This window comes from Solanum stenotomum, chromosome 1 (assembly GCF_019186545.1).
Source record: "Solanum stenotomum isolate F172 chromosome 1, ASM1918654v1, whole genome shotgun sequence".
Taxonomy (NCBI): Eukaryota; Viridiplantae; Streptophyta; class Magnoliopsida; order Solanales; family Solanaceae; genus Solanum; species Solanum stenotomum.
In genome coordinates this window covers 7,384,214-7,411,910 of record NC_064282.1, presented here as the reverse complement: position 1 = coordinate 7,411,910, position 27,697 = coordinate 7,384,214, and the positions used below count along the sequence as shown (strand labels likewise).

Genomic DNA, 27,697 nt, shown 5'->3' with positions numbered 1-27,697 from the left:
TCAGAATTAATAGATGTCAACTAGTGGTTATAATTCTCGAAATGAGGAAAAACATACTAATCAAAGTTCTGTTAATTAAAATCTTAATATCTTTTTCTTTTTTAAAAAGTGGTTATTAATTTATTATTTTGGCTTATTGAGAGAAAACAAGGTGACAAGTGGAGTAAAGGAATAGAATAACGTTATTCAGAAAATTTAGATGTAATGCAGTAATAAAATCTTTTTTTTTTCCTTTTCCGAATTTTGATGGTTTAAGTTTTTTCAAACGGATTAATCAATAACCTGATAGTAAATTAAAAAATTATATTTATACCATTCGAAATACAAAGTCATTAACTTAAGAAGAAAATTTTAAAAAATGAAAAAATTCCGTTACCGGGAATCGAACCCGGGTCTCCTGGGTGAAAGCCAGATATCCTAACCGCTGGACGATAACGGATGCTTGTTAAAGGTTCTTCTCTTAAGTTTAATAATAGTAAAATACAGAGATTTTTTTGTAAAATATATGTCCATTTTAAACTGATATAATGTATTCTAATGGTCGAATATATAAATTTAGGAAAGTTGGACCATGAAAGTTTCATTTAGTTATCGTGGTCGGATTCTTTTTTCGATCTTATACATAGCGAAATTTAGTACAACAAGTCTTTAGCTTCAAAAGATTGTATAAATATTCAATGAAATTTCGGTCTCACGTAGTTTTAATAATATATATTAGACAAGCACTTTGTATTTAATCAATATTTATTAACATTTGAGATGACTTTCATTCTTATCAATATTAATTTGGCATGAGGAGGATCCATATAGGAGGAAGATGTCAATTTTTTTTAAATATAAGCAGCAGTTTTGCTGGTTTAGGTGTCTATTTCATGATACATCTTTTCTTTGTTTGTGCAAGCAGCTGGTTGATGGCTTCTTGTTGTTGGTTGAGACTTCAACTTATATGTGAGGTTTCGGTTTGACATAAAATGTAACATATATTGGATCTGTTTTAGCACGGACTTCTGAATCTAGTATAGATATTAGCTTTGTTCATTAGTTGTACGTTGACTTTGTTCATGTCGTTATTTAAAGACGAAACATAAATTTCCAATCAATATCATATTGTATAGATGATTTTTATTATTAGTATATAGTAACTAGTAACATAAGGGAAAACTAAATAAATACCCAATAAAAGCAAAATAATTACAAATATATACCCCTTTATATTTATACCCCACTAAATAATTACACTATATACTCCCCCACCCCCTACCCCCTACCCCCCAAACTAATATACATATACTCTTATAGTGTCATTGATTAATGAGTAATTTCTTAACAAGAAGCTTTAATGATACCAATATAGTATATATATATATATATATATACTGATTTAGTTACAATTAAGCGAAATTATCAGTCTTAATGATATCAATACAATATATGATATTGATTTAGTATCAGTTAAGTGAAAATTATCAGTCTTAATGAAAGGGGGTATGAGCTGTAAATTAATTTTTTTTAAGAGAATGATATTTCTTGACTTTGGATTGTGTATGAACATATAATTATTTCGAGTTTTATGTCTCATTTATATAGTTTTTTTATATAAGGCGAATTTACTTTGCTATGATGAAAAATCACACAAATATTGCAAGGGCATCTTTGATGTTTCTATTTGCTAATTTATCCAAAAAGAAAAAAGAGAACTTTTAATCTGTTTATTTATTGAAGAAAAAAAAAAAACTGAATAGATAATATTCAATAATAAAAGATTAACAATTCCGTTACCGGGAATCGAACCCGGGTCTCCTGGGTGAAAGCCAGATATCCTAACCGCTGGACGATAACGGATGCTTGTTTGTACATCCCCTCTTAATTTGTAATAATATATAAGAATATAAAATTAATTACAAAATATATGTCCATTTAAAATATATATATATAGTAATTTAGNACTCCCCAAACTAATATACATATATTCTTATAGTATCATTAACTAATGAGTAATTTCTTAACAAGAAACTTTAATGATACCAATACAATATATATATATATATATATAAACTGATTTAGTTACAATTAAGCGAAATTATTAGCCTTAATGATATCAATACAATATATGATATTGAATTTAGTATCAGTTAAGTGAAAATTATCAGCCTTAATGAAAGGGGGTATGAGCTGTAAATTAATTTTTTTTAGAGAATGATATTTCTTGACTTTGGATTGTGTATGAACATATAATTATTTTGAGTTTTATGACTCATTTATATAGTTTTTTTTATATAAGGCGAATTTACTTTGCTATGATGAAAAATCACTCAAATATTGCAAGGGCATCTTTGATGTTTCTATTTGCTAATTTATCCAAAAAGAAAAAAGAGAACTTTTAATCTGTTTATTTATTGAAGAAAAAAAAAAACTGAATAGATAATATTCATTATATAAAAATAATAAAAGATTAAAAATTCCGTTACCGGGAATCGAACCCGGGTCTCCTGGGTGAAAGCCAGATATCCTAACCGCTGGACGATAACGGATGCTTGTTTGTACATCCCCTCTTAATTTGTAATAATATATAAGAATATAAAATTAATTACAAAATATATGTCCATTTAAAATATATATATATAGTAATTTAGCAAAAATTAAAGACAATAACTTTAGAATGGAGACAGTGTAAATGCTTTGAAAAATTGAATGTGAATTCATGAATGGATCACTCATATTATATTGTTAGTCAAAATTCACTCTAAAAAAATGTTCAACTTTAATTTTGTTATATATATTAGGCGTGCATATATTAGATTAGACACATACTTAATAATTTACATTTTATCAAGATTTATGAATATAAATATAAACTAGATCGAGACGACTTTCTTTCTTAATTATCCATATATATTTTGGCATAATAAGTATTACTATATATATTGACAGATGAAAATATGTGACACAACAATCATGTGAAAGTACAATTAATTAATTTAAATATGAAAGTAATACCCAAAATGGCATCATGTGATAACATATAAAAACAATTATTTTTCATCCGTCTTTTTGTCCCCAATTATCATTTAAAAAATTCTCTCTCGCTAATGGGGCAAAAAGCTGATGATTGAGCCAGTATCGAAGTCAAAAAATTTATCAAAAAAATTTAAATGTACAAATTATTTAATTCAGCATATATATTTTATATATAATTATGTTAATTTTTCAACGAAGAAGATTCTTGAGAGATTGAAACATTAAAAAGGGTTGAATTAATGTGAGTTGACAATGGTGATTACCTAGTAAATGGGAGACAGTGGCAGCTAGCTCTATTTTGCACTCTCCTTTTTATTTTTGCAAAAGTCAAAAAACCAAATCATATAGTTACAGCTATCAGAATCATCATCATGCAGGTCCATGGACACTATAAATCAAAAAGAATAATTCCTCGATCGATACGAAAATAAGTTATAAATATTTGTGTGACTCAAAAACTATTTCACTAAATATAAAATAGATATTTTAAAAGTTAAATTGTTATTAAATATAGAAATGTATATTTATTTTTTTTGATTGACGAAGGAATATCATTTTTTCATGAATTGTATGCTTCACTTTAGAAAAAGAAGATTTACGGGTAATATTTTGTCCATAAAGTACAAGAGAGAGTACTGAAGCAAATTAGAGCTAGCATTCTTTCAATCTTTCTTACAAGTTTAAGGTGGGAATGAGGTAAAGAAGTAGGAAAAAAACAACACTATTTTTACTTATGAACTTTCCCTTTTACCTCCCACTAAGTCGTACAACCACCATGCACGCTCATGCACCCACTTTCCCCTTTTCTTTTCATTTTTTTTCAACATAAAAGACTTTCAAAAAGTCAAAGTAAGATATAGGACATGGGTTCGAGATTTGAATTATATGTGTAGAAATTCAACATAGAACAACAATAACATATTCAGTGAGATCTGAAAAAGTTTGTGTCTAAGCTAACATAATATATACACTGCATCCGCCCCTAAAGAAGGAAAAAACACTATGTAGAGTCATAGCCTATATATATATAGAGAGAGAGAGAGAAATCAAAGCACTCTCTCATAAGGAACTTATATATATATTTGCATCTGCTGGAAGATGGTGTACTAAAAGAGTTTCTTAGGAGTATCAGTGTAGAGCCATTTTGGCATTCTGTCCACCTCCCAGCTTACTGAGGACTGAGGAGGGGGCCAAAGTGCCAAACTAGCTCTGCAGCTCTCTCTATCAGAAAACCTCACAGATTACTTTGTGTGCGTATGGAAACAACCTCCATCTCTACCTCCAACATATGGATATATAGGGGTAAGATCTGCGTACAATACTCTAGTTCTTCTCTAGACCTCACTTGTGAATTACACTGAGTATATTTGTTTACCTGTATCTATTGGATATTACGGTGTTATCACTATTATTGTCTATAAAATTGATGGTGGCACTGGCATGTGATGTGTAAGCTCATATATATGTGCAATGGTCATGAATCCCCATTCTGTTGTTGTCTGTACTTGTTGTTCTTAGGATGAAATTTCCAGTACTAATTCAAGAAAAGCAAACCTTTTTGCAGAAATAATACTACTTGTATTTCTTATATGGATAAAGAGTCCTAGTTTGATTATTTCTGATTTCTTATATATGGAATGGTATTGAATCGATGATTTTTTTGTAACGGACGAACCCAAGGATCAACCAAAGCCAAGATCGATTATATTGATGATGAGAACATTGAGAAAGACACAGCTTTTGGATGATCACAGAGTTTTCAATTCTGTGGCACTGAACAGTTTTTGGATGATACTATTGTCTTTATGTGGTTCTACACAGTAATAAGTATTTACAAACAATTAGAGCCAGGTACCTTTTGTTATTGATGTTAATCCAACTTGTTGGATTAGTTTTACTGATTATATTATTTGAATTGAAATTAGCAACTGGCTGGGGACTTGAAGTTGGATGAAGAACCTATTATTTTCCTGACATTGAGAAATTGTTGTCTGGCGATAGTGGCAAGCTAAGTTTTCTTTGAGTCGGGTCCTTCAGAAACAATTTCCCTGTCATCACAAGGTTGTGATAAGGTCTACCTTACCGTGGGATTATACTGGATTTTTTGTTGTTTGTAATCTAAAATCACTATCAATGTCAACTAGGAGGATATCCTTCATTTTTTTTTCTTGTCCAAATCTCAAGCAAGTCTGTATTTAAGATTCTAATAACTGTTTACTACATTTGATAGTTACTGATCCACTTTCGAGTTTGAAGTCCATGGGGATAATATGTTGTTACGATGTCAAGTTGATGTTTCCAAATCTAGTAGTGCCTTCTACATACATCAGATTTGTTATTTATCCAAGGCGTCTCCTTTGCTGTCTAGCTACATCAGTGTTGGTTGGCTTCTGTTGTTTTTTGTTAACAAACCTCTTCAGAAGTTGAATGATTTTGACCTTGTCTTGCATTTGGTAGAAAACGGGAAGAGGCGATCATGGCTAAGAAGGTGCCATTAATCTAAGAACGGTGCAAGCAACGTTTATGTTATAAGTTATACAAATCCATCTCGACTTACAAAGCGTGTGTGCCTTTTTCAAGTATTCAAGTGACCTTCTCTGGAAGGTTTATTAGTTTAACTCAAATGACAACTCAGGAGTCGGGACACTCAGATAGTTGCACGAAGCCATTACCAACTTAACCATCGACAATAATAGTATGAGTTTTACATTCACGCATAGATTTCTAGGTAATAGGGGGAGAAATGAGGTAGCAAGTATAGTGAAAGAGGTAACGAATGGACATACTACGGTCATCAGTTACTCACAAATATCATTTAAATCACAAGCATGGGACACAGTGACTTGAAGGATTCTTCACCACATAAAAGACTTACACTTGCAACAGACGGCTACTCCATACTCAAATTCACAGTTCGTGGCTTTATAATAATATCATTTGTATTTAAAATGAAGACTTGACTACAGAAATGTAATCCACTACACTAATTTCATATCTGTTTCAATAGGACCATCACTTCAAAAGCCATTCACGAAAAATAACAAATGCAAACCATTTCATAAAGAATTTAGAATCAAATAGTGAATACATGATTCTTTACATCATGCTGAAGCTGGTTCTTGGCTCAAATCGGCCATTTGCTTGGGAATAGATAAAACCAAGTTTCTCCACTTTGATGTATACTAAAATGAACAGAGGAAGGACAGTAGAGTAGAAGGCATAAGGACAAAGAGAACATCAAAAGGCTAGCATCCAACTTACATTAATCTAAGGACAGATAATTATTCAACATTCTAAAACTGCCAGTAGATTGCCGCCAAAGAACTCCATAGAAAACATCTCATCAACACCAGTTGCAAATGACTACAACCTAAAACAACTTATCCTACGTCGTTTGCAACTGGTATCTACTGAACAATTTATCAAGAATAGAAGACAGCTCAGCTCAAATGCATATCATGTAAATATGGAAGACATTTCCAAATCAAGATCCATTCAGGCAGTTAAGCTGCATCACCAACTGTCTCAAAGTCAAAACTACAGTAGCATAGCCTTACATCGAAAATTGTCAAGACAGGGACTCTAAAATAGCATGGAATGTTTCGTGGTTACTAAGAGCATTCTATTGTTTGTAAAGACTTGCTAAGTAAAAGATCAGTGACAATATAACAAAACAGATAATTAAATTTTAACAATAGAGGGACAAACATTTGATTAAACTGACAAAAATGGCTCAAACTAGCATAACAGGAGTACATAACCTCCTGATGATTAAATGTTACTCTTAAACTTTCCAAATATCTCAAACATCAAAACTAAAACTTTAACCAATATTTTTTTGGAAACAAAAGAACAGATCATACTAACGGTAGCTTTCTAATCGAACAAACTGAATCCCATATCGTCATCACTTTCTTCCTTCGGTTCCTCCTGTACACACATAAAACAAAAATTAACACTCAATTATAAATATGCAACTCGTGGTTAAACGAATTCTGAAAAAAAAGAAAGATGAAATAGTTCATTACCTTCTTCTCTTCAGCAGCAGGGGCAGCTGCTGCACCACCACCAGCGGCACCACCGACGGGGGCAGCAACGGCAGCGACACCACCACCGCCGGCACCAACGTTCATGATGAGATCTGAGATGTTTTTCTTCTCGGCAAGCTTGGCGAACAAGAGAGGCCAGTAAGGCTCGACTGTGAGATTTGCTGCTTTTACAAGAGCAGAAATCTTCTCTGCCTATTACAATCAAAACAAACCAAAATGAATACTTCACAAAACGATAAAAACAGATCCGGATAAAACTTATCAGGCAAAGAAACTAACTGTGATGGCGATGTCATCGTCGTGAAGGATCAAACAAGCGTAGGTACTAGCAATTTCTCCGATCGACATTTTCTACTCAAACGAACTACCTGTTCCTGCAATTTTTTCACCAATATTGAAACTCCTACGGAGAAAATGCCTAATTCATATATAGATGAACTTATGATACTGCAGAGGAATTGGTTAGGGTTTGTACCTTAAAGGACAAGAAAATGGCGGTATGCTTCTTCGGGCTGCTGTTACTGAGTTCTTGCTGCTAGGGTTTTGAGATTTGAGATGATGAGAGGTTTATAAAGTGGAGAAACACAGCGTTAGCAGGGTTTTGGGGGCCCAATATTGAAAACCCAATGAACATTGGGCCTATTAGCCCTGTAAGATTACTTGATATTTCAATGAGATAGATAACAACCCGTTTTATATACCAACAATTTTGTATTTCTTTTTTATTTTACATTCATTCTAATTATATTGCCAACAAGTTTTGTATTTTTTGTTCTCATTTTGTATTTCAATATCACTTTGTGTTTCAATCTAACTTTGTAAGTCAACAAGTTATGTATTTCTTTTTAATTTTGTATTCATTCTAAAGACTAAAGGTATGCCAACAAGTTTTATATTTTTTATGCTCACTTTGAATTTCAACCTCACTTTTTATTTCAATCTCACTTTGTATTTCAATTTCACTTTGTATGCCAACAAGTTTTGTATTTTTTTTATTTATTTTTTTGTATTCATTCTAAATGTATGCCAACAAGATTTATTTGTGCTCACTTTGTATTTCAATCTCACTTTTTATTTCAATTTCACTTTGTATGCCAACAAGTTTTGTATTTAATTTTTATTTTGCATTCATTCTAAAATCTTCTTCACTAGCAGCAATAATCTCAAATCAATCGACTTCAATTTGGCATAGATTGAATATTATCAATGGAGTGTCGAAAATCAATGTTGAAAATTTGAGGAATAAGGGAGAGAGAAGGCATGTCGATTTTTATTTGGAATGTAACTGAGGAGGAATTTCAATGATTTTATCTTATTTGAAATATTCTCTCCCTTATTTTCATCATTCTATTATTAATTAATTGCATTTTTTCAAATTAAATAAATGAAAAAAAAATACATAAATCAACAATATAACAAACTAAAATATTGATATTTTTAATACATATTGAAAGTGTGGCTATGATGTCCTATTAAATGCTAAAATATTATTGTTTTGAAAATTTTCCTTTTAATTATTTTTCACTTGTAAAAGTTTTTTTTTATGAATATAAAGTTATTAAATAGAAAAGTTTGTGCAAAAGAAAATTTGTAACATATGAAGGAGTGATCTAGTGGTGATAATTGGACGGGTTGGGTTAGATTTTGGTGAGTCATAGTTAATCAAGACAGTAAAAGGGTCAAGATCCAATTTAATTCAAATTTGTTTGGATCATGGGGTGGGTTGAGATAGGTGGATAATGGGTTATAAAACAGGTCAAGACTCAACCAAACTCAAATTTTATTAAGTTCTATAAAAGAAACTACCTAATTACACAAATATTCAAGATAACAAATGTGTCAAGATTCAATTCAATTCAAATTTATTTGGATCAAATTGGTTGGGTCGAAACGGATTCGATAATAGGTTATCAAACAAATCAAGACTCAACTCAACTCAATTTTTATTAAGGTTTATAAAAGAAAACTACCTAATTATACAGATATTCCTACCATATTTACTAATTCTCCTTATAGTTTGAAATGATTACATTTTATTTCACTATTAAATAATTTCATACCATAGTTCAAGTTAGATACGTGATTCACATGTATCTAGGATGTCATATACATGAGCGATATATGAGAGTGGTGAGCGAGATGACAGGGTGGCTAGAGCGGCGAATGAGATTTATCTATGTATCTCATATACATGTGAATCATATTAGATACATAATATATACATGTATCTTATGTTATTCGCATGGGATACCAGATATCCGAGTGATATATGTTGAAGGAAGCTTGAAGACTGATGGAACATGCCGAAGGAACAGGTCCATCGAAGCAGGCTGACGAGTTAGAGTTAGGGTCATGCTAGGACTAGACTACTAAATCCTAAGTTATGTACGACTAAGCTACTGTATATTGCAGGAGTCGACTAGGATAAGGTATTAGAGTTATAATACAATACTACTCATGTAAATAATTGTGTTGTAGTAGGATTTCTAGTATAACTATAATATGACTCTTCTCCTATATAAGGAGCTTGTAACTCAAATTATTTTCATTAATACAATCCTTGATTTCTCTAATCTTAGATGTGAGATTTCTACAATATATGAGGGCAGTAAACGAGATTTGTTTATGTATCTAAGATGCATGCGAACGACACCAGATACAGTATATAGTGTGATTCACATGTATCTCAAATATGTGTATCTTGATGTATCTGGACGTACAAAAATCGGAGAAGATCCGTAATATGACAATATCTTAGTAATTAACTCATAAGCTAGTGAGATTTCAGTAGGTTATCGAATTTAAGAAAAATTACATAAATACATAACTTAAAATATCATAATCTCTAAAATTTTCACCATTTTAAAAAATAACAAAAATCTCATCTCAAATACATCTCTAGGCTACATCCTTCCCATTAAGTAGTGTATCATTTACAATGTATCGGACAACTAAGAAATCATCCGAGAGCAATGATAAGTCCGAAATTTTTGTAATTGGAAAAACTTTCGAAATAGAATGTAACTGGCCCCCAAAATTTATGAGATTTTTGTACTTTACACTAAAATTTAATAGTCTACACAATAATGAATAACTCTAAAAGGCCAGTTGAAAATGTATAAAATTTCAATATATTAGTTAAGAATTTACATTTACTTTAAAATAATACTTAGCAAATTATTCTTCTCACTTTGCTCTGTGAAAAACATATCAATTTTTTCTTTTTATAATATATTCCACAACAATATTATTATTATTTTTTCACCCACAACAATACTATTCACTTTGCATTTCTAGAAGCTCTATTGAATTTCCCCTTTTTGCTTTAATAACATTTTATCGAGTCAACATAGAAATAAAGACCTTTTAAGTTTGTTACACTAAAGTCTCCACACATTATAATATGAGGAAATTATAATTAATTACCGATAAAAGTAACATCAATACCAATACATAAAATATTTCAAATTCAATAAATATTGAGTTTAAATGTGTGAGAAAATTACCTATATAATGGCCTATATTCTTACTCAATTAACACACCAATATTAAGAGCATCCTTCATTCTAATCCTTTTTGCATATATCTAATTAATATATCTATTTTCAACATGTTTGGAGTAAACAAAGCCACAATTATTGTCCTTGTTATGATGTTGTGCATTTTACTTCAATCCAACATCTCAAATGCAGCTACATTTCCTGCTGGTGATGATAAAGGTTGGGGTTTTAATATGAATGGTTGGCCTAACGGCAAAACTTTCAACACTGGTGATGTTATTGGTAAGAATTCATTAATAAAATCTTGGTTAAAAAAATCATCTATTCACGTCATTTTCACTATTTAATTTTATTTCTTGACCATATTTATACGTGTTTTTTTTTACAGAATTTAAATATAAAGTTGATATGCACAATGTGGTAAAAGTGAGCAAGGGAGAATATGACTCTTGCAAAACTAGTGGAGGACAAGTTTACAATTCAGGAGATGACAAAATACCACTTGAAAAGGGGACATCATATTTTATTTGTACTATCGGACCACATTGTTCTGAAGGTGTCAAGGCTGCTATTACTGCTAATTAATTTGTTTCAAATTATATGTATCGAAACGTAATGATTTTGTTTCACATTTATAATTATGATTTCGAGTATCGATGATATAAAATATTTTATTTCATGATATGTAAACATGAGTTTTGCTTGTGGAGTACTTTAAGTGAAAAGAAAATTATCATAATTATTGTCACTTTGTTCTTCTTTTGTCGCAACATTGATGAATGAATTCACTCGAAAAAATTACACAACACTTGTATATTGTATATCTTTAAAGTATACAATTCACATGTGTATATAACTTGAAGATATACAACTGGTTAAAAATTAGGCTTCAAGATTTACAAATTTTCTTGAAAAGTATGACCAAATTAAATTACTTCTAGGTTAAGAGTTGTATAAGCTTTACATCTCTTGAGGTGTGATTCTTTTCTAAATTTTGCTAATGCAAATATTTTATGTATCAAGGTGTCTTTTTTTTTTTTTTACTCTTATAATGACTTAGTAAAATAAAATGACAAGTACTTCACAAACAAAGGACATTTATAAACAAACTTACGACTTTAATAAAAATTAAGTCTCGAGAAATCTTATTCATGTCCACTTCATACATTTTGTGGATCTTAACATTAATTTTTTTGGGTACATAGAACTATCAAGAATAAAAGAAAAAAGATTAATATAATTTTCAAAAAAAAGAAGAAAAGAATATGATTATATTACTGAAGGGGAAATTACATAGAGAAATGAGAGAAATATTGATGGTGTTCCAAAGAATTTATAATTTAATAACTCATAAGTATTTTGACAGAAAAATAAAATAAAAAGAAGAAGATGTGAGTAATATACGTGACTCATAATATTTTTTGTCATTTTTGATAAAGAACTTGTCCAGCACATATCACATTCAAATTCACAAAATTAGGTTCTAAATCATTTTATTTTATTTTTTCAAAAATCAATTTAATGAAGTTAATTTTATTCGGTACTTATGTTAAATCTGTCTGATATATTATCAAAAAATCATCATATAATTATAATTATAATTATAATTATTTAATTAATGTGAACTCAATTTTTAAATTGATACTCTTAAAATTAAAATTATAAAATGGAGAAACACAACATTAGTTGAATTTTGGGGACCCGATTTGAAAAGAGAACTTACATAAATCTCACTAGTTTAGGAGCTAACTATTTAAATATACTCTAGTTTGCAATATTACGTATCTTATAAGATTTCGATGCTTCAAGATACGTCTAGATACATATATCTCGGATACATGTGGTCAAATTTAGGTGTAATTTGTTCTAGATACATTATATCCAAGTGGATTGACATGTATTTGGGATCTCCTCGCCTCCCTTGTCCCTTTCTCATCTCGCTCGCCACTCTCCCATGAATTTGATATTACATGTGAGTCACTTCATATACATACAAATACATGCGTCTAGTGTGATTCCCTCTAGTTCATATTAATTGAATTATTGGGATTTGGCACACCCTTAAAAAAATAATATTTAAGGACATAAATTAAAGACTATTTTGACTATTACTCTTTTGATTATTCTCGAACTATTCTATTAGAAAATGTAAGTAGTTAAGAACCTTTTTAAACGAAGAGTAAGTATGAAAAAAGGATTCAAACAATTCTCTTGAACAATTAAAGTATTAAACTTGACAAATCATTTAGATAATTATTTTCCAATTGGTTCGGTTGTTATATTGGAGCCGAATTAAATTCAAATATGGGTTGGGAAGTCCCATATTGGGAAGTTAAATGCTCCCTAATAAAGGTGACTATGTACCCAAGGAGACTCAAACTAGAATCTTTGATTAAAAATGAAGAAGTACTTATGATTCCGCCACAACCATTATTAAATTTTTTTTTATAGATACTTTCAATCAATTACGTAACTTAATTAATAATAATATTCATTTTCATATTTAAATGCACTCGATGCAGCCAAAACACAATGGTATCATAATTGAGTATTACTCGATATTATTAGAAACATTTAGGAGGAGTTGATTATAAAGTTTGGGTGCATTTAGAACTGTTTCAAACTAGTTTTGATATAAAAAAATAATATTGAAGTCATATTTTGCGAAGACGGCAGCTATGTATATCATCTATATATTTGGTATATATTCTATGTATATCATGTGCATCAATGTTATATTTGACATATGATAAATAAATGACATACACATGAGGTTATACTTCTTATGATCTTCAATCTCGAAATTCAATATGAAATTCAATTCAAAATCTCACCAAATCGTCTCAAAGTTGACATACAATTATATACTTAAGATGTTCGTATGTTTTCAGATAAAAAAAATATAATTTTGAACCAATGAGACCTAACAGTTCAAATTCAAAATTAATGATACTAATGAGTGATTGATTCATGTTTCAACTTTCAAAATATAAAAACCAACTAAACAAACAATAAATTGTCCACATGATATGAAATCTCAAAATATAGTAACCAAATAAACGTCAACAAAAAGGGGGACTAATTGGTTATTGATAGAAATTGAAGTTGTAAATGTAACGAACCGAAATGGACTATACATATTAGGAATTTTAATTATATATTTCCCCTAATGTGAATTCTTCCTCACTTCAATAGTCAAAGAATTGCATTTATCTTTTTTTCTTAAAAAAAACTATTCAAATGATATCTATCTCATTTTTGCATCTTTGGTAACTCACTCAATTTTTTCCCTTTTTTCATATTGTAAAATGTTAGTAATTCATTACAAAAATGGACATTTTTTAACTTTGTTACTATAAAAGGTTCCAATATTATGATTTTGTATGTGAATTTCCCTATATAAAGGCCTACATTCTTACTCAATTGGCACAACAACACTAAGAGCCTTTATACTAACCCCTTTTTGCATCTATCTAGTTAATAAAATTTATTCATTCTCAAAATGTCTGGAGTAAACAAAGTCACAATTGTTGCCTTTGCTGTGATGCTTTGCATCTTGCTTCAAACCAACATTTCAAAAGCAGATACATTTCTTGCTGGTGATGCTAATGGATGGGGTTTCAAGTTGAATGGTTGGCCTAATGGCAAAACTTTCAAGACTGGCGATGTTATCGGTAAGAATTTATTGATAAATTTACTATTCAAATAATGATGAAAAACTGCGACTAATGTGTATGTACTTTTTTCATGTTAACAAAAATACAGAGTTTAAGTACCCAGCCGGAGCGCACAACGTGGTGAAGGTGGACCAAGCAGGGTTTGACTCTTGTAATGGTGCTGGGGGACAAGCTTTCACTTCCGGAGACGATAAAATAACTCTCACACAAGGAACATCATATTTCATTTGTACCATCGGACCACATTGTGCTAATGGTATCAAGGCCGCTGTTACAGCCAATTAATTTACTCCAATTCTATAGTCTTATTTTCATTCTAGTCAAGTGTTGCAACTTTGGAGTACTAATAATTATATAATATAATGTTTTATTTCTTTCGTCCATATAGATGTATTTACTTGTCTACCTGAATGAGAAAACTAAGCATTATTATTTCGAGTAAAAATATTTTTTACTAATGAACGTGTGAATATCCTATAACTCTTATTGTTTTTATTTTTTTACAAGAGATTAAGTAATGTATGTCTCGAAAGATAGAATAATAAGTGTCATTTTTTTTATAATTTCCTTAGTTCAAGTTTGTAAAGATGTTTGAATATGCATACGCCTTTAAATATTAAAATGTTATCTCTATATTTAAATATTAGATAATTAAAACTATTTGTCTTTAACATTTGAATAACATAGATTTATTTTCAAATTATTAATAACATAATAAAAAACTGTTTTGAACACTGGCTTAGCCCTTGAGTAACAAAATCAAGAAATTTGAATATTTAGATTATTGTAAAATCCTCTCTATCCTCAAATTTCAAAGACGAAAAATTTAGAAATTAATTCAAATTTCAATTAGTTTATTTTCTCAATTTCTCAGTATTAGAGTTAGGGTACAAAATCGAACAAATGATATTGATTAGAATGTTGGAGCCCATTAGGCTGCAATGAAGTGAGGTTAAGGCCCAGTTCTTGACTTTCCTTTTTCTAGGCCCAACATTGATGGATGAATGTGATTCTTTTCTTTAATATATGATCATTTGAGTTACACTAAAAAAATTACACAACACTTGTATTGTATATTGTATATCTTTGGAGTATACAATTCACATATGTATATAACTTGAAGATATACAATTGGTTAAAAATTAGACTTCAAGATTTACAAATTTTCTTGAAAAGTATGACCAAATTAAATTCCTTCTAGGTTAAGAGTTGTACAAGCTTTACATCTCTTAAGGTGCGATTTTTTTCTAAATTTTGCTAATGCAAATGTTTTATGCATCAAGGTGTCTTTTTTTTACTCTTATAATTACTTAGTAAAATAAAATGACAAGTACTTCACAAACAAAGGACATCTATAAACAAACAAACAATTTTAATAAAAATTATGTCTCAAGAAATCTTATTCATGTCTACTTCATACATTTTGTGGATCTTAACATTAAATTTTTTGGTACATAGAACTATCAAGAATAAAGGAAAAAAGATTGATATAATTTTCAAAAAAGAAGAAAAGAATAAGATTATATTAATGAAAGAAAAATTACATAAAGAAATGAAAGAAATATTGACGATGTTCCAAAGAATTTATAATTAATTACTCATAAGTATTTTGACAGGAAAAAAAAAGAATAAGATGTGATCAATATACGTGACACATAATATTTTTTTGTCATTTTTGATAAAGAATTTTTCCAGCATATATCACATTCAAATTCATAAAATAAGGTTCTAAATCTTTCTTCTTTTTTCTTTTTCAAAAATCAATTTAATGAAGTTAATGTTATTCGGTACTTATGTTAAATCAGTAAATGTTTGATATTTTAACAAATAAAATTATCATTTAATCATCGTTATAATTATTTAATTAACGTGAACTTAAATTTTAAATTGACACTCTTAAAATTAAAATTACAAAGTGGAGAAATACAGCATGAACATAATTTTGAGGACCCAATTTGAAAAGGGGACTTACCTAAATCCCATTAGTTTAGAAGCTAATTACCACTTCAATTTGCAATATTACGTATCTTACCAGATTCTGATGCCTCTAGATACGTCCAGATATATGTATTTCGGATACAGGGGGTCAAATTTAGGTGTAATTTGTTTTAGATACACAGTATTCAAGTGGATTCGCATGTATCTGAGATACATAGCAAATCTAACTCACCTCCCTCGCTCCTCTCACGTCTCGCTCGCCACTCTCCCATGTATTTGATATCTCAGATACATGCGATGATGTGAATCACTCCAGATACATACATATACATTAAGGGTAAAGTGCTCCCTAACAAAGATAGTCATGTATCCAAGGAGACTCAAATCCGAGACCTCTGATTAAAAATAAAAAAATTATATACTACTCCACCACAGTCCTTGTTAGTATTTTTCATAGATTCTTTCAAACAATCACGTAACTTAATTAATAATAATTTTCATTTTCATTTTTAAATGCACTCGGTGCAGCCAAAACCCAATGGTATCATAATTGAGTATTACTCGATATTATTAGAAACATTTAGGAGGAGTTGATTATAAAGTTTGGGTGCATTTAGAACTGTTTCAAATTAGTTTTGATATAAAAAAAATATTGAAGTCATATTTTGTGAAGACGGCAACTATGTATATCATCTATTTAGTATATATTCTACGTATATCACTTATTTAGTATATATTCTACGTATATCACTTATTTAGTATATATTCTATGTATATCATGTGCATCAATATTATATTTGATATATGATAAATAAGTGACATACATATGACATATACATGAGTACTGTACTTATGTTTATCAAATGACTTTTATGAGGTTATACTACTTATGTTCTTCAATCTCGAAGTTCAATATGAAATTCAATTCAAAATCTCATCAAATCGTCTCAAAGTTGAGGTATAATTATATCCTCAATAGTCAAGATGTTTGTGAGTTTTCAGACTAACACTCAGTTAAAAAAATATGATTTTGAACCAATGAGACCTAAATGTTCGACTTCAAAATTAATGATACTAATAAGTAATTGAATCATGATATTCAACTTTCAGAACATAATAACCGACTAAATAAACAAGAAATTGTCCACATGATATGAAATCTCAAAATATAGTAACCAAATAAACGTCAACAACTTCTTGGGACAAAAAGGGGGACTAATTGGTTATTGATAGAAGCTGAAGTTGTAAAATGTAACGAACCATAATGGACTATACATATTAGGAATGTTAATTATATATTTCCCTTAATGTGAATTCTTCCTTACTTCAATAGTCAAAGAATTGCATTTATCTTTTTTCCTAAAAAAATACTATTCAAATGATATCTATCTCATTTTTGCATCTTTGGTAACTCACTCAATTTTTTCCTCGTTTTTTTTTTTTTTTCATTTTGTTAAATGTTAGTAAGTCACTACAAAAATGGACATTTTTTAACTTTGTTACTATAAAAGGTTCCAATATTACGATTTTGTATGTGTAAAGTTCCCTATATAAAGGCCTACATTCTTACTCAATTGGCACAACAACACTAAGAGCCTTTATTCTAACCCCTTTTTGCATCTATCTAGTTAATAAAATATATTCATTCTCAAAATGTCTGGAGTAAACAAAGTCACAATTGTTGCCTTTGCTATGATGCTTTGCATCTTGCTTCAAACCAGCATTTCAAAAGCAGATACATTTCTTGCTGGTGATGCTAATGGATGGGGTTTCAAGTTGAATGGTTGGCCTAATGGCAAGAATTTCAAGACTGGCGATGTTATCGGTAAGGATTTATTGATAAATTTACTATTCAAATAATGATGAAAAACTGCGACTAATGTGTATGTACTTTTTTCATGTTAACAAAAATACAGAGTTTAAGTACCCAGGCGGAGCGCACAATGTGGTGAAGGTGGATCAAGCAGGGTTTGACTCGTGTAATGGTGCTGGAGGACAAGTTTTTGCTTCCGGAGATGATAAAATAACTCTCACACAAGGAACATCATATTTCATTTGTACTATCGGACCACACTGTGCTAATGGTGTCAAGGCAGCTGTTACAGCCAATTAATTTACTCCAATTCAATAGTCTTATTTTCATTCTAGTCAATAATTGTAATTTTGGAGTACTAATAATTATATAATATAATGTTTTATTTCTTTCGTCCATATAGATGTGTTTACTTGCCTACTTGAATGAAAAAAACTAAGCATTATTATTTTGGGTAAAAATAAATTTTACTAATGAACATGTGAGTGGAATTTTCAATATCCTATAAATCTTATTGTTTTTATTTTTTACAAGAGATTAAGTAATGCATTTCTTGAAACATAAAATGATAAGCGTCTTTTTTTATAATTTACTTAATTCAAATCGGTAAGATGTTCGAATCTGAATACGTCTTTGAATATTGAAATGTTACCTCTATATTTAAATATTAGATAATTAAAACTATTTGTTTTTAACCTTTGAATAACATAAATTTATTTCCAAACTATTAATAACATAATAAAAAAGTGTTTTGAACACTGGCTTAGCCCTTGAGTAACAAAATCAACAAATTTGAATCTTTAGATTCTTGTGAAATCCTCTCTAGCCTCAAATTTTGAAGACGAAAAATTAAGAAAGTAATTCAAATTTCAATTCGTTTATTTTCTCAATTTCTCAGTATTATAGTTAGGGTACAAAATCGAACAGAAAATTGAACAAAAGAATGCCGGAGCCCATTAGACTTCAATGAAGGAGGTGAGGTTAAGGCCCAATTCTTGATTTCCCTTTTCTAGGCCCAATGGGTATTTCTTAGTTATTTGCTTGGCCCAGTTCTGTATTCTTCTCTGGGATTGAAGAATGCAAATTAGAGAGAAGTAATTTGGCCTTAACGGGTGTGTGTCGGATTCTCCAAATAGTATATTTTGGAGAATCTGACACGAGTGCAGCATTGAAAGTGAAGACTTCACGTAATTTAGATTTCGCGGAGTATCCTATTTAGGGAAAAAATATACTAGTAAATAGGTAAAATTAATTTTAAAAACATTATGTATAGGGTTAGTTAATTATCAGCTATAACATATCAACGTATTTAATTCTATAACAAGTTTTAATACATAAAGAATTAATTATATATTTAATTTTCATGTTTTTCATTTTTATATTGCCTACTTTTAAGGAGGCATACCGCTGATTTAGTGGTATGAATAAATGATTTTAAAAATGAATGCTTGGATAAATATTCGTATTTTGATAATATAAACTTTTTATTTTTTCTCCCCAATACGCGATTCCACTCATTTATCATTAGAGTTTAACTAAAATTTATCAAAACTTTAAGTATTACAATAACCAAATTAGTCATCACTAGCTACTAAAATACTACTTCATGTTAATTAAAAGTTCAAAATTATGATTAAATCATTTGTTACTTCTTACATTTTTTTTCCTCTTCTCAGATGATTTAAAAAAAGAAAGAGAGACAAACAAATCAAAAACGATAGAAAGAAAACAATATTTATTTAATCAATTAGCAGTAATTGCAATTTTTTGGGCACCATCACAATGACCAGGAACACCACAAATAAAATAGGTTGTGCCCTTTTTAAGAGTTATCACATCTTTCCCTGAATTAAACATTTTTCCTAAAGGGTTACAATTATTGTAATCCACCTTGTTCACTATAACCACATTGTGAATTTCTCTAGGATAATTGAATACTGCAAAATAAAATAAAGTTATGAAAGTCGCAAAGTATTAAATACTAAATAAATTCTTTTAAAATTGTGTTTTGATATGCATTTAAACAAAAAAAACGAATAAAGGGCATAATAATGATATACTAGTAATTTCATACCAAGCACATCATCAACTTTGAAAGTCTTGCCATTAGGCCAATTGCTAACACCAAATGTCCAACCATTACTATCTCCAACATTATAAGTTGTTGATGCATTACTTATTTGGATGGCAAACAACATGAATATTACCAAAAAAATAGCACATCCTTCTAATTTCCATGCCATTTTTTCTGCTTCTCTAAATGAAAATTTGTCTAATTTAAAGGTTTTTGGAATTTTATAAGGTGTTAATTGTATAGACTTGAACTTAGATGAATGCTTTTAGTTACAACCTTTTATAGTGGTACTAGCTAGACTACTTAATTAATGCTAATGTATATTTTTTTCTAGATTTTGATGATATTAGTGTTGGTCATTTGATGTTAATTTTATGAAATTTAACTCCTGTAAAGTTATTTGACTGAATACAAATTTTTATTAAGAATAAATAAAAGACCTTTGAAATTTATGGTCAAATAGAATTTAAAGATTTTCATCTCATTAAGAGTAGATGAAAAGTTTAAAATTAAATTATTTACCAAATATGAATAATATCATTATTTTTTCGAAGGACTAAAAAGGAAAAAATGTTACAAGAAACTGAAAAAGTATATTGTTTAGTGAAAATTGAAAATTTTGACTTTTATTGTGTAGAAGACTAAAATTATCTTTTGGAAAAACTACATAAAATAGATCCAATTGTGTAATTATTTACTCATTGAGAACACTTCTCAGTTACTCATTGATACCATCACTGTATATTATACTTTGATGGTATCATAGTATCATAGAGGGAAAATGTGGGCGCTGATGTCAACATGATATCAACGCGCGAATAAAAATAGATATATGCTATTTTAAAATAAAAATAGAGTATGAAAATAATAAAATATTTTACTTTTTTGTGGTATAAGCGTTTTTTCCCCTTATCTCTTTATCGTTCTAATTTCTAGGTATGGACGATTAATAGATTGGAATTCACTAAATTGTTTACATGAAGTTAAATCTTGACAAAAAGTATTTATATTCGGCTATAACGGCTATTTTTTTTTAGGTGACGGCTATTTTATGTCAATTTCAAAAAATATTTCCAGTTAATTGCTGTATCCCAATTACTACCTTATTCTCGACTTTCCTTCTTTTAGGACCAATGGGCCATTTTCTAGTTATTCTTTAGGCCCATTTCTGTATTCCTCAATGGGCTTGAAGATCACAAAATTACAGATCTCCCTTTGCACAATTCAGCTGGAAAATGTTTTTTTTTAAAAAAAAAANCCCTTATCTTTTTATCGTTCTAATTTCTAGGTATGGACGATTTATAGATTGGAATTCACTAAATTGTTTACATGAAGTTAAATCTTGACAAAAAGTATTTATATTCGGCTATAACGGCTATTTTTTTTTAGGTGACGGCTATTTTATGTCAATTTCAAAAAATATTTCCAGTTAATTGCTGTATCCCAATTACTACCATATTCTCGACTTTCCTTCTTTTAGGACCAATGGGCCATTTTCTAGTCATTCTTTAGGCCCGTTTCTGTATTCCTCAATGGGCTTGAAGATCACAAATTACAGCTCTCCCTTTGCACAATTCAGCTGGAAAATGTTTTTTATTTTTATTTTTATTTTAAAATCTCATTAGACTTCGGATACATGTATTTGACGCATCAATACACGTTCATATACATGTATCTTGGATACATGAGGTCAAAATTAGGTGTGAATTCACATGTATCTGGGCATATATTAAGTTTATTTGACTTGAACTTTGATACGGAATTATTAATTAGTAAGACAATATGTAATTATTTTAAACTATAGGAAGAAAGAACCGAAGAATTAGAAATACGATAAAGAATGTTTGCCTAATTAAGTAGTTTTTCTTTTGATAGATATATGTATATATAATGTGGAATTAATGTTGAACTATTTGAGGCATTTGGCCAAAATATTATAATTATCATTTATCATCAGTTCATCGCTTAACTTAAAGTTTTCGGTAGTTTTTTCGAATATTTTCTTAATAGTAGCTCCACTAGTGAGGTAAATGTCAAAGTACCTATTACCTTCCGCCAGTACAAATATGTCGAAGTACCTATTACCTTCCGTCAGTCCAAATATCAAATAACTTTATCTACGTATTCATAGACATAAAATCCAATATAGAAGTAACAAAAAGTTCATATTAATCCATTATTTGTCATATTATATGGTAGTAGTACTAGTACACCAACATTGGTGACACATGATAGAAAGTTTATAGGATAATTGATTTGGTAGTTTCACATAGCAAAGACAGAAATCTTCATTCCAGACTCACAATGACCAGCATAATTGCAGATGAAATAGTTCTGTCCCTTTACTAGCTTTACTTTGTCACCCCCTTTGCTGTACACTTTTGCACCTCTTGGTGTGCTGCATGTGTTATAACCAGCTTTATTCACCACCACCACATTGTGCGCACCATTAGGGTAGTTGAATGCTGCAGTAGCGTATTCAGAATTTTTTATAATTTTTTTAAAAGGAGATAATATACTATAGTAGTACTATTTTTGCAGTGAAATAATTGTGGGTGACAAACAAATATTGTACAAAATCAGAATTGGTTGGAACATAAATGCGTTACATGTAATCATAAAACATGTCTCGCAATGGACCACATATTGGTAGGTGTAATTATCATTAACGTCAATATAACATTAAGAATCATTGTCATTATAACACAAGTGTGAAAGTGAATTTTTTAGGTTTAAAAGTTGTAGTAGAACAACTATCTGTCCCTAATTATTTGTTCATTTTTTTAGTTGTTCTTAATTACTTGTCCATTTGACAAATTAAGAAAGGACAATTTTTTTTTTCTATTATACCATCAATTAATTAATTTGAAAAGGATAGTACTTCTTGAAAATCTTAAATTTTTAATTCATCTACTTCATAATTAATTGGATTAAAATGGTAAACTCACTATATCAATAATTGTTATCTTAACAGATGTGTCAATTCAAAAGTGAATAAGTAATTAGAGACAGAGGGATAATATCTTTAAATTAAATTTATATATTGTCGGTAACTCATTTTAATTTGATGGTGCAAAAGAAAAAAAATATTATTCCTCCATCCAACAACAGTCAGAAACAATAAATAACAAGAGCAATAGCCAATATTATTATATTTTTTTTTTAACATATTAAATTTAATGTTTTAGTAAATGTTAAATAATATTTAATATCAAGAATGAAATAAGTACAAATTTCTTGATTTTTTAAACTAGACAAATATTATTAAATATTCCCTCCGTCTCATTTTATGTGAGATAGTTTGACTTGACACGAAATTTAAAAAGAAAAGAAATTTTTTTAAAACTTATGGTTCAAAATGAATGATAGAAATTTGTATGGCTGTAAATCATTTCATTAAGGGTAAAATAAATATTTTATAGTTAAGTTGTTACTTAATATAGAAATATGTCATTTTTTTTGGTACTGACTAAAAAGAGAAGTAAGCCACATAAATTGAAACAGAAAAATAACTATTTTTAATATAATGAACAAGTAAAAATGGATAAATGAAATACTTCTCTAGTTCTCTTTGAGTTACCCTCAAGAGTCAAGAGGGTTAAAATTACACTAAAAAATAGTAAAACAGGGTCCCATGAAACAAAAAATTTGGTAGTTCTTTGAAAAGTTTTAGGATAACAAAATTAAAAACCAGTCAACATTATGGGACCTTAAAAAAGAAAACAAAGCATTTATTTTGGTGGGGGAGGGGGGAGGGAGTATTAAATTTTTGTGGAACATTTAACATTTTAATGCTTAGCCCCAATATTTGAAGCGTGAACAAAATAATTAGGAACATATTCTACTTAAATAAATTTGAATTTGTTATTGTACTATTTTATATGATCCAATTGATATATTTATGGAACTCAAATATAGTATTTGTGCTTATTTAGTACTCCTTCCGTTTCACAAAGAATTGTCTAGTTTGATTTGACACGGAGTTTAAAAAAATAAAGAAGACTTTTGAATCTTGTGGTCCTAAATTAAAGTTATGTCAATTGTACAAAACTGTCATTTAATCTTGTGGTCCTAAACATGCCACGTGAAAAACTGAAATTAAAATGTTACCAAAAAAAGAAATAAGTCATTCTTTTTTAAACAAATTAAAAAGAAAAGGAGGTCATTCTTTTTGAAACGGAGAGAGTAATTTTTTCAGTACATATGCCCACGAGTAAGGGATCCATAGAAAAGTTAACTCATGAAGTGAGACGATATCGAAAAATCATACTTACTAAGAGTATCACCAGCCCTAAAGCGTTTGCCCTTAGGCCAACCAACAGTGTTAAAAGTCCAGCCACCAGAATCACCAACTTTGTACTCAACAGCATGAGCCATCTCAGTTTGAATGAGCACCACAATACATAACACAAACATCATTTTCATGTTCATTTCCATTGCACTGCTTCTTCCCTGACTAAATTAATTAATTAAAACAACTCTATATATATAATTATTAATGAGTAGTGTGATATATTAGTTGTGCAAGTATAACTCCCATTTTATAGAGAAAAATATGATGGTGGGGTGGTCCTTGAATTCTTTAATTTACTGTTTTGGGTCAAGCAGTATGTAGTGTAGGTCCACAATATTCCACTCCCGATAAAAAAAAAGATAAAAGCATGTCGGTGCAAAGATGAAGTTTGAATTTCAATTTTTTTTTATGAGTTTTAAATTTTATAGTGATAATAATTGAGTTCTAATGTAATATTTACATGTTAGGTTTGTCCGAACTCGCATAATCGATGATCGTCCTAATGGGTTTTTGATGTACCGTTGTTATAATATATATTTATATAATCAGATCAATATTAAGTATCTTTCTTATAATAAAACATTAATTGATAACTCCTTCGATCCGTCCCCATTTTTGCAAAGGTGTTAGTTCCATTTGACTTATACTCCATTTCGTTTAATTTTTAAATATGTAAATTTTATATACACAAAAGTTTTATAAGTTAGAAAAATAAGAAAGACGGAATGACCTGGTAAGCCCTTATACTTGGCTCTGTTTGTAAGTTGAATCCTTATACTTACAATTTTGTCAACTAAACCCTTAAACTCGTTGAAAGACAGTATTTTAAACCCTTTCCTCATCCTATGTGTGCGCGTGTGATACACTTATTTACACGTAGGATTCCACGTCATTTTTAATGACACATAAGAAATTAAAGATTAGACAAATAAAATAAAAATAAAAGCCATATCCCCTATCACATTTCTGCCTCTAACTCCGCCGCTCTCCTCCGTTCATCGTTCTCCGATCAATGGCTCCAAAGAAGGCACAGGCTCCACCTCCATCTTCCAAGCCAGCAGATCTACACCAGGGCTACCAACACTTAATATGCATTATTTCATTTGCTTACGTAGCTCTTGTAGGGGCTACTTGTTTTAGAAATTTCTAAGCTTACTTTGGAAAATATCAGAGGACATATGAGCTACACAACTATTTTGAGCAATAGTTTTGATCACAATTACTATTTTGACTATGCTGGCTATTTAATTGAGTTATTTATCTCGAAAAAAATAAAAAAGAAAATATCCTGTAACTTTTATTATTTTCTCCATTTTTGCTCTCAAATTGAGCACAAATTCATGTTAAATGGATAGAATTCTTACCAATTTGACTTGAATTTTACATTATTGGTTCACAAACACAAACCCAACAAATCTTTATACAATTTTAAATTTATTTCATAAATTCACAAAACCCATTTGTTATTTTTGAAGCTTCATCAAGCTTATCAATGAAGTTTTTCATTTTTCAATACCCATTATCACCAAAAAATACGCACGAAATCGAGATTTTGAAAAACCAAACATGGCAAAACGAAAAGAACTAGGAGGGAAATTGATTTGCAGCAAAAAGAATGAACTTTGAGAAAATATTTAGGAGTGGGACAGTATGTGGGGGTGTTAAGAAGAAGAACGAGGGAAATGATGGGTGAATCCAAAGAAAGAAGGAAAGAAGTGGAATAGGTATAAGAAATTTTATTGGGGCGGGGGTTGGGTGGGGGAGCAGCGATGGGTTGCTTTGAAGAAGATGACTTCCCCTTTTTTTTTTGTTGTTTTCATTTATTTTTTTAAAATTTTAATGTTTTTTTCATATTAATTTTATACATACTTGCTTTAAAACGCGTGGAATTACGCATCGTTCCAAGTCAGCAATATTAATGTCACATGTGTTCAGTCAACGTCAAAGGTGTTTAATATGTTGTGTTTCATCGAGTTCAAGGGTCCAGTTGACAAAGTCGTAAGTATAAGGGTCCAAAATACAAACAGAGTCAAGTACAACGGCCTTCCAGACCATTCCGCCAATAAGAAAGCAAGAGATGAATTAGTGGAGAGACAATCTACGTATTGTACGTATATCATTGAAAATAAGGCATTCAATTTTCAATGCTGACTACCAACCCAACATTATTTTGTCAAGAAAGAGGGGCAATTAAATAGTTAAAAATTAGTAAAAGGTCAAAAAAAATTGCAGATTTGCAGGATTATTTTAATTTTATGTACTTTTTATGTCTCAGTGGATTTGGCTACTAGAGAAAGTGGGAGTAGGAGGGGAAATTTAGAAAAAGAAATGACAAGTTACCATTATTTTGCTCTTACTTTATTTGCTAGATCACTTATGAGTGATTTTATCATATTTTTAAATGCTTAACTAGATATTGTGAGGATAAGTATAAATTATCTCTAACTTTAATAAGATATTTTGAATTCGAGCTATGAAAATAAAATTATCTTTGGTGAAGAATGTTTTGCTTCAAAGTGAAAGCTCCTGCTAGAACGGTTTGATTGAATCTCAAAAGAATACCGAACGACACATGGCAAGAGAAAAAAAGAGGAAATTATTGATTTACCAATAACGATTGTGATGGCGTGATAAATAATTTTTCATCCTTAATCAGAAGTCTTGAGTTCAAATCTCTCTAGATACAAAGTTCCCTTTGTGACTTTAAAGTGAAGACGGGACACCGAATCGAAAAAAGAAAAGAAAAAACTACTGGTTCAAGAGATGAATTGAATTCAAGTGACCTATGAACCACTACTGTGTCAGTTAAATCTAAACTTTTTGACCTTTTCAAAATGTGAACTACTTTTTCACACTTCATTTGAGCCCACCAACCCAACATTTGATTTTAGATAAACTTGTCCTTCTTACTCCATTTTTCCTCCACATTAATTTGACTCTAATTAGGTTGGCGAAAACCCTCAATACATAAATTTAGAACTAGAAGGAAATCATTTCTTCAATCCTTTTTCGTTTTTGTTTTTTTACTTAATAATATTTGATATCTGTATTAAAGTTCGACTAAATTTAAATTAGAAACAAGCACATAGTTCTTAAACAAAGGAGAATTCATATGTTGAAGCTCTAGTATGATACTATTCATTTTTATGTTATACTATCTTAATCATTGCTTGCAATAGGTCCCACAACAAAGCCCGTCTAGCTCAGTTGGTAGAGCGCAAGGCTCTTAACCTTGTGGTCGTGGGTTCGAGCCCCACGGTGGGCGTTCTTTTTTCCCCTTGATTATAAAACATGAATTCAACTAAAAAATATGTAACAAGTCCAAGTATCCTCT

The 27,697-nt window shown here is 29.8% G+C and overlaps 6 protein-coding genes, 1 long non-coding RNA gene and 4 other non-coding genes across 11 annotated transcripts; 5 read left to right on the top strand and 6 right to left on the bottom strand.

The window, feature by feature from the left end:
- Positions 1 to 367: 367 nt before the first annotated feature.
- Positions 368 to 439, bottom strand: TRNAE-UUC (transfer RNA glutamic acid (anticodon UUC)). The gene has a single exon. It is a non-coding gene; the product is annotated as a tRNA-Glu (tRNA).
- A 1,331-nt stretch (positions 440 to 1,770) lies between these two features.
- Positions 1,771 to 1,842, bottom strand: TRNAE-UUC (transfer RNA glutamic acid (anticodon UUC)). Its single transcript has one exon. It is a non-coding gene; the product is annotated as a tRNA-Glu (tRNA).
- Positions 1,843 to 2,459: 617 nt separating this feature from the next.
- TRNAE-UUC (transfer RNA glutamic acid (anticodon UUC)) lies at positions 2,460 to 2,531 on the bottom strand. The gene has a single exon. It is a non-coding gene; the product is annotated as a tRNA-Glu (tRNA).
- A 1,549-nt stretch (positions 2,532 to 4,080) lies between these two features.
- On the top strand, positions 4,081 to 5,309 carry LOC125873959 (uncharacterized). The gene is made up of 3 exons (XR_007447220.1): positions 4,081 to 4,320; positions 4,699 to 4,869; positions 4,944 to 5,309. It is a non-coding gene; the product is annotated as an uncharacterized LOC125873959 (long non-coding RNA).
- Positions 5,310 to 6,798: 1,489 nt separating this feature from the next.
- On the bottom strand, positions 6,799 to 7,659 carry LOC125873930 (60S acidic ribosomal protein P1-like). The gene is made up of 4 exons (XM_049554754.1): positions 7,543 to 7,659; positions 7,347 to 7,441; positions 7,047 to 7,259; positions 6,799 to 6,948 (listed from the first exon to the last, which is right to left on the bottom strand). Exons 2-4 carry the CDS (start codon positions 7,413 to 7,415, stop codon positions 6,895 to 6,897), a joined length of 336 nt encoding a protein of 111 aa, XP_049410711.1. The 5' UTR covers positions 7,416 to 7,441; positions 7,543 to 7,659; the 3' UTR covers positions 6,799 to 6,894.
- Positions 7,660 to 10,628: 2,969 nt separating this feature from the next.
- LOC125873886 (basic blue protein-like) lies at positions 10,629 to 11,248 on the top strand. The gene is made up of 2 exons (XM_049554724.1): positions 10,629 to 10,849; positions 10,956 to 11,248. Exons 1-2 carry the CDS (start codon positions 10,678 to 10,680, stop codon positions 11,150 to 11,152), a joined length of 369 nt encoding a protein of 122 aa, XP_049410681.1. The 5' UTR covers positions 10,629 to 10,677; the 3' UTR covers positions 11,153 to 11,248.
- A 2,821-nt stretch (positions 11,249 to 14,069) lies between these two features.
- Positions 14,070 to 14,529, top strand: LOC125873896 (basic blue protein-like). Its single transcript, XM_049554728.1, has 2 exons — positions 14,070 to 14,241; positions 14,333 to 14,529. The coding sequence occupies exons 1-2, from the start codon at positions 14,070 to 14,072 to the stop codon at positions 14,527 to 14,529; spliced, it is 369 nt and encodes a 122-aa protein (XP_049410685.1).
- A 3,306-nt stretch (positions 14,530 to 17,835) lies between these two features.
- LOC125873922 (basic blue protein-like) lies at positions 17,836 to 18,295 on the top strand. Its single transcript, XM_049554749.1, has 2 exons — positions 17,836 to 18,007; positions 18,099 to 18,295. The coding sequence occupies exons 1-2, from the start codon at positions 17,836 to 17,838 to the stop codon at positions 18,293 to 18,295; spliced, it is 369 nt and encodes a 122-aa protein (XP_049410706.1).
- A 656-nt stretch (positions 18,296 to 18,951) lies between these two features.
- On the bottom strand, positions 18,952 to 20,238 carry LOC125853530 (basic blue protein-like). The gene is made up of 3 exons (XM_049533241.1): positions 20,070 to 20,238; positions 19,748 to 19,932; positions 18,952 to 19,059 (listed from the first exon to the last, which is right to left on the bottom strand). The coding sequence occupies exons 1-3, from the start codon at positions 20,236 to 20,238 to the stop codon at positions 18,952 to 18,954; spliced, it is 462 nt and encodes a 153-aa protein (XP_049389198.1).
- A 1,977-nt stretch (positions 20,239 to 22,215) lies between these two features.
- On the bottom strand, positions 22,216 to 24,584 carry LOC125873905 (basic blue protein-like). The gene is made up of 2 exons (XM_049554733.1): positions 24,344 to 24,584; positions 22,216 to 22,534 (listed from the first exon to the last, which is right to left on the bottom strand). Exons 1-2 carry the CDS (start codon positions 24,504 to 24,506, stop codon positions 22,335 to 22,337), a joined length of 363 nt encoding a protein of 120 aa, XP_049410690.1. The 5' UTR covers positions 24,507 to 24,584; the 3' UTR covers positions 22,216 to 22,334.
- A 2,971-nt stretch (positions 24,585 to 27,555) lies between these two features.
- Positions 27,556 to 27,628, top strand: TRNAK-CUU (transfer RNA lysine (anticodon CUU)). Its single transcript has one exon. It is a non-coding gene; the product is annotated as a tRNA-Lys (tRNA).
- Positions 27,629 to 27,697: the final 69 nt, after the last annotated feature.

Excerpts from the sequence above, each read along its gene's own strand:
- LOC125873930 (XM_049554754.1), bottom strand. The coding sequence starts at position 7,415 with ATGTCGATCGGAGAAATTGCTAGTACCTACGCTTGTTTGATCCTTCAC. Across the intron at positions 7,260-7,346 it reads ACGATGACATCGCCATCACA|GCAGAGAAGATTTCTGCTCT; the intron begins GTTAGTTTCTTT and ends TGATTGTAATAG. Across the intron at positions 6,949-7,046 it reads CTGCTGCTGAAGAGAAGAAG|GAGGAACCGAAGGAAGAAAG; the intron begins GTAATGAACTAT and ends ATGTGTGTACAG.
- LOC125873886 (XM_049554724.1), top strand. The coding sequence starts at position 10,678 with ATGTTTGGAGTAAACAAAGCCACAATTATTGTCCTTGTTATGATGTTG. Across the intron at positions 10,850-10,955 it reads CAACACTGGTGATGTTATTG|AATTTAAATATAAAGTTGAT; the intron begins GTAAGAATTCAT and ends TTTTTTTTACAG.
- LOC125873896 (XM_049554728.1), top strand. The coding sequence starts at position 14,070 with ATGTCTGGAGTAAACAAAGTCACAATTGTTGCCTTTGCTGTGATGCTT. Across the intron at positions 14,242-14,332 it reads CAAGACTGGCGATGTTATCG|AGTTTAAGTACCCAGCCGGA; the intron begins GTAAGAATTTAT and ends ACAAAAATACAG.
- LOC125873922 (XM_049554749.1), top strand. The coding sequence starts at position 17,836 with ATGTCTGGAGTAAACAAAGTCACAATTGTTGCCTTTGCTATGATGCTT. Across the intron at positions 18,008-18,098 it reads CAAGACTGGCGATGTTATCG|AGTTTAAGTACCCAGGCGGA; the intron begins GTAAGGATTTAT and ends ACAAAAATACAG.
- LOC125853530 (XM_049533241.1), bottom strand. The coding sequence starts at position 20,238 with ATGGCATGGAAATTAGAAGGATGTGCTATTTTTTTGGTAATATTCATG. Across the intron at positions 19,933-20,069 it reads CAAAGTTGATGATGTGCTTG|TATTCAATTATCCTAGAGAA; the intron begins GTATGAAATTAC and ends TTTATTTTGCAG. Across the intron at positions 19,060-19,747 it reads CCCAAAAAATTGCAATTACT|AGAAGAATACAGAACTGGGC; the intron begins GCTAATTGATTA and ends CTTCAATCCCAG.
- LOC125873905 (XM_049554733.1), bottom strand. The coding sequence starts at position 24,506 with ATGGAAATGAACATGAAAATGATGTTTGTGTTATGTATTGTGGTGCTC. Across the intron at positions 22,535-24,343 it reads TAGGGCTGGTGATACTCTTA|CATTCAACTACCCTAATGGT; the intron begins GTAAGTATGATT and ends ACGCTACTGCAG.